This window comes from Morone saxatilis, unplaced genomic scaffold, assembly GCF_004916995.1.
Source record: "Morone saxatilis isolate NCDOM2014 unplaced genomic scaffold, NCSU_SB_2.0 Contig18, whole genome shotgun sequence".
NCBI lineage: Eukaryota > Metazoa > Chordata > Actinopteri > Moronidae > Morone > Morone saxatilis.
The window spans coordinates 15,284,725-15,290,760 of NW_023339740.1; the positions used below are offsets into that span (position 1 = coordinate 15,284,725).

The window sequence follows — 6,036 nt, forward strand, 5'->3', positions numbered from 1 at the left end:
AAAGACACTATCAAAATAAAAGCAGCAATAAAAAAAGCGGTTATTTTAACAGATCTTCATAAGAATCATTTACATGCAGTCTTCAGTGTTTACCTGTGCGCTCCAAGTTTTCTGTGTCTGTGTCTTTCAGAGTCAGTTGGAAAAACACTCCCTGCAATAGGCAAACAATGATAAAAGCACACAACTCTAATACAATAACTACTTAAAAAATCATGTTAAAAAACACTGCAAAGGTAAAACTCACTCAATAGGTCATCTTAAAAAAGACATGCAGAATACTAATAATAAATAAATAAATAATAAAACACGAAACACCCAATAAATAATCTAAACACAGCAAATTGATAATTAAGGCATACATTTAACCACATGATTCTGACCCTGTCACAGAATATCCTCTAAAGCTTTGTAATATTACTGTAAAAAACTGACTTTGTGTAAATGTATTTTACAGTGAAATATGACCAGTATGACATGATGCCAGATGATGGTACAGTATATCTAATTCATTGTATAATTTTTATAATTTCCACTAAAACCTATTGAATTCTTCTATGCCCGTTGGCCTTAACTTAACACTTTACAGTAAGGGACACAAACTTCTGAGAAGTTACAAGGGAACGAATGAGGAACTAACTGCTACTGAACAATTAGTTAATGAGTAACTCCTAATAATATGTTATAGTGATTACTTGAAACAGATGAGGGACAAACCAGGAACTGATGAGTGGTTAATAAGTACTTATTTAATAATTCCTAATGGAGGAATATATAGAAGATAATGATGAATTTCTGGAGAACAGGTAGTAGTTAGGCTACTAAATAGTCCGTCATTACTTCATCATTATCCTATGATTATTTACTCTTTTTGTGGCCTCTAAAGTAAACTGATGCATCATGATCATCATCATTACTGAGTACTCAATCATTACTTAATCATTGCTCACCCATATAAACATTGTGGATAAATGCCCTTAAAAGGACAAACCCTTCCGTATTGATAAAATAGTCAGTAGCAGTCTTTACCAAAATTATTCAGTATGTGTCTTGATGTTGTATGTATGTGGATGAGTAAGTAATCATAAGATAATGGTGAATTAATGAGGAAGCTAGCATTAAAGATTTATTAAAGAAGTATTTATTAATGACTAATCAATTTTCAATTCCTCACTCGTTTCTTAATTAAGTAATCATTAACTAATCATCAAATCAAATAAATGTTAGATTACGCCTGTGGTTCACTTTAAAGTTCCAGTGTGTTTAAGAGGATCTATTGTCAGAAATGAAACGTAATATTTGTAGGTATGTTTTTATTAGTCTATACTCACCTGAATATAGGTATTTTTGCAATTGTTGTTGACTTAGTATCCGTGGTGTTCACCATGTTAAACCATCATGTTTCTACAGTAGCCCAGAACGGACAAACCAAACACTGTATATATTTTTACAAGTTTCGCAGCTAGCGTAGTTTCTCCTTCACTGCTAGATGCCACTAAACCCTATACACTGGTCCTTTAACTGTTGAGGATTAGAATAATGGTGTATTTAGGGGTTTGTTTTAAAATTTGTCAGAATATGGATGTCAATTAATGCTATATATATAACAAGCTTTGTGTAAATCTATTTACAGTGGATATGGATATAGCGTATACAATCTTGCCCACCTATGAGCCAGTCATTGCACCAAGCTATGGTAAAGTATCTCCTACATGTAATTCATTGTATAGTTTATATAAAATCAGTCTATTTCTATTTCATAAGAAAATGTTGCCAAAAAAGTGCTGATGGAGCTGAATTTCCACCAATACCCTGTGTCCCTGGCCTAAACTTTGCACAAAAATGTATTTGACTATTTTTTACTAGTTTCTGAGATACTGTGGTAGCTAAGAGACAAACAAACATGACAGAAAACATAACCTCCATGGTAGAGGTATAATGCTATTGTGCTTTTCCCTGACCTGACTTTATTTGTTATCTTATCTAAATGTATTGTCTGCAGTGATGCCTGTGTTAAAAATACAAAATAAGTTTTTTACTGATCCCCACGTGAATTATCAGTCGTTATGTTGAGAGAAAAAGCAGTTTCTTTTCAGATGTTTCCTCCTGCTGTGTGACCATAAGTGTTTTTGTGTATCTCTGCAGCTCCTCTTTACCACAGGTTTTTGCTTAAAACTGTGAATCAGTCTCTTCCGCTATGCTTTGACGTCAGTGGAGATGTTGGCCTTAAACTTTTTCACCATCCCAACAAGGGTCAGTAATGTCTTTGTGCAGTCACTATTTTCCCACAGCCTAGTCAGTTAATAAACCTCTATTATTTTGCATCTTGTTCTCCAGGTGTATTAGAAAATTGTTGTTTTTTTCTCGTCAGGATATTTGTGATATGGTGCATATAGTGTGCATCAAACCATTAATTATTCCCATAGTTTGCAGTGGTGGATACATATAGTTATGTTATATTAAAATATATGATACATTTATTAAACACAATACCTTGTTAAAAATAATAATTAAACCAGTGGCCTCCGACATTCTTGGATTGTGACATTTCCCTTCAAAACTTCACGTAGGCCTGAAGAGGTAAATGTATCTGATATTTCACCATATGCTTTTGTAATTTTATTTATATTAGATTTAGATTGTTATAGTGGTATTTTTACTACAAGCAGCTACAAGGAACTTTTATTTTGTGTTAATTCCGGTGCTTTATTGGGCCAAAAAGGTAGTATTTCCATCAGCTACTTTCGTCTGAATCAGACCAAATTAGACCCGGAGGCAGGCATTAAGAATAACAATATATAAAAATGGCAGTTTTATAGCTGATGGTCTTGTTTGTTTTTGTAGGTCATGTAGGGCATTAGTATTAAACTACCACTGTTTAACTCCCTGTAGAACATTTAAGTGAAGTACTTGTATAGATGTGCTCTATAAGTGTGGTTGCGTTGGTTTTCTTTTGTACCAGAGCTGTCTGTGAACGGTGAGCTTGATTCAGTAAAGCATGGAGGTTTCAAAAGGATTGTCATCCACGTAAAGCCTGACCAGCATATTGAGGTTGACGCTGCTGGAATCACTGTACGAGACGGACAGAGAGCAACATCTCACACTGGACAGGATCTCTTGACCATTGGAAGGTGACTTTGCATTGTGATGGAAGGAATTACGCTATGATGATACTCAGTGGTGTGTACAGGGATGGGAAGGATGAAAATGCGCATGTGTTTTTTTTTACATCACATTACAGAAACTCTAAGGAATAGCTTGACATTTCGGTCAATACACATATTCAGATTTAGATGAGACTTATAGACATACGGCCATCAGCCTTCTATTTAATCTTACACTGCTGTTGTGAAATCCAGATTTGTATTTTTGTTTTTATACCTACAATGTCACTTTCAGCTCTGAGAGCCCATGAGAAGTAATAGATTACCTATGTGGGTGTCCATATTTTTCTAGTGTGACAGTGATCAGAAGGAACAAGGAAATAGATGTTGCAGTTGGAGACTCACGCATGGTCATCTTAGTCCAAGAGAAAGATGGCCAAGAATTCCTCTGGCCGGTTTTAAGACAGTGGCCATCGAACACCAGCGTGACAGGAATTTTAGGTGGGTTAAAACGTTGGATTTGCTTGTATGATTTAATATCAGGTCAACAATATATTGAATCAATGTTTGCACCCAGCTATGTTGGTTAATGGAGAAGTAATTCATTATAAGACAAATATTTTGTGCTGTGCCTCTTTTAAGCATTGCATGTTTTCAGTTTCATTGATTTGTTGTTTGTCCTCTGTTGTGTCCAGCTCTAAAGCCAGCAGTTTATGAGGAGGTGCAACAAACTCCCATAAGAAAACTTAAGATCAACAACCAGGACATTTTTGTAACCAGGTACATTTTGTTCTGTATTATCAGGTGGTATGAAAACGAGAGCAGTTTGAGAATTATTTTGACTCTGATACACAAAGATATCTGACCTTTATGTCTTTCTATTGTAGATCCACTGCTGTTGACTACAGTATTGTCTCTTCCCCGACTCTGGACTGCTGGCTCCTGTCTGCTGAGTCTGCCCTGCAGAGACCCCTGGAAGATTTCATCGTTTCTCAGATTTAACTGGGAAACATGTCGAATCACTTGCAAAGATTTAATTTAAAAGAAAATAAGGCAAAAACTAATTAATCTTGGAAAATAATTTCCACCTCTTACTAACATAAGCAAATAAACGGTATCCCAGATTTTTTTGTTGTCTTGTATGAACTTAATGTTTACCTAAAGGATTTGACCGAAAAAATGAGAAACGGTAAATCAAGACTTTATAGTGGTGTTTCTTCTACAGCACACTGCACTGCATGACATCAACTTACCTTTCAAAATGGGCAAAATGCTTAATGCTGTTAATAATATGCATCAAATCTACACTTTTTATTATTCATGTCAAATTAAAAATCATGTAATTAAGGCTAACCTGGTAAAGTTGGCGGCAATGAGTTCACATCCAACTTGTGGACCTTTACTGTGTGCCATACACTCTCTCTTCCCCCTCTCCTGTCAGTCTTAATCTGTCTTATCCAATAAAGGCAAGAAAGCCTTCAGAAATATATTTTTTATCAAAAAATAATGTTGTTAAAAACAAACTTTATTTTCAAATGATATTACTATACGTGATTATGCCGACACACCGTCTGTGATGTATCTACTCAAAGAGAGATATAGTGTATGAGGCTTGTATGCACATACAGGTATGTGCATACAAGGAATTTGACTCCAGTTTTACGTTGCTCTCACTGTACACACACAGACACAAACAGCATAGATAAACAGGATAACAAGCTCAACAAAATAGACATAAACTACTATGTACAAACTAAAAACAGTAACATTTGTCAGCAGTAGACAATAGTGCAAAGGATGCTGAAATGAATATATTACGTGCAGAATTCTTTATTTACATGAGGATGTGGATATGACAGTATAGTATACGCAGTATGCACAGCATGGGTAGATGTATTTAAATGATTGTATTTATGTTAAGAAGAACTGAATTCTAACAATGGTAAAATAAATCATAAATAGTTTACAGGTACAGTAGATGTTAGAGTCCCGGGGTTACTGTGCAGGGATTGTTCTTAACACTGTGTATCTGGAGTTAACTGTTCGTCAGAGTGATGGCCTGTGTGTAAAAGCTGCCAACTACCAAATAGGTAAAGAATGCATCAAAATGAACCTGCAACACTGTGTACGTCTGTTTATCCACAATGAAAAAACTAAAGTGAAAGTTCTTTGCTGTTTACATAATGTGATATTTGTACAGAAGTACCAGTGTTTGCGTATATGTACAAGGGTATTCAAATGTTGCCATTTGCCTGTGAAGCGAATATAATGGAGAGCAAATAGAGAAAACTCAAACTTAATAACTCATACAACTGTGGGGGAAAAAATATTACTGGCATTACAACAATATAACAAATATAACAAATAAAATGTCCTGCATACAGAACTTTACTTATGGTAAATTTGAAATTTGAAAACTGTTCATTGCTGGTAGTTTAAACAAAGATAAGGTATCTTATCTTATCTGGAAACTACCAACTACAGCAATCAGTAATCTGAAATATTGCAGAATAAATGTATAAATCCTTATAACATGGAAATGTTCAGTATCAGTTCTCTCACATTCAGAGCTGCAGTAACTATTGTAATGGCAATTTTTAAGAACCTAAACTACCCTTTGACCTGGTCATTGCAAAACCATATACAACCTGTTAAAGAGGCTATTATATACATGTAACCTTCAACCCTGTCTAACTACACTCTATGTCCAAGTAAACAACCTGGATGTTAAGACTTCACTAAGAAGCCAAGGACATGACCATTGCACCACACTATCAGTCTGTTTACTGTCCCAGAACTCAGGAATGTGTAACTGTGTTAGAGTGACGCTCCAACAGGGATAAAATCATACTGCTTCTTACAATCTTATCTCTTTCTGACTTTCACATACAGGAGTTTGTGACGGTTGCGAGTCCATTCATGGATGACTTGAATA

At 35.1% G+C, this 6,036-nt stretch overlaps 1 protein-coding gene across 2 annotated transcripts in view; it reads left to right on the forward strand.

The window, feature by feature from the left end:
• Nucleotides 1-4,243, forward strand: part of LOC118328796 (inter-alpha-trypsin inhibitor heavy chain H3-like) — a gene marked incomplete in the record, with an annotated part of 15,130 nt that extends 10,887 nt beyond the window's left edge. For both annotated transcript variants that reach the window (XM_035662700.1, XM_035662701.1), the window contains 6 exon segments: nucleotides 1,631-1,693; nucleotides 2,143-2,250; nucleotides 2,960-3,128; nucleotides 3,454-3,602; nucleotides 3,797-3,881; nucleotides 3,989-4,243. In XM_035662700.1, the coding sequence (XP_035518593.1) occupies nucleotides 1,631-1,693; nucleotides 2,143-2,250; nucleotides 2,960-3,128; nucleotides 3,454-3,602; nucleotides 3,797-3,881; nucleotides 3,989-4,103 (689 nt within the window).
• Nucleotides 4,244-6,036: the final 1,793 nt, after the last annotated feature.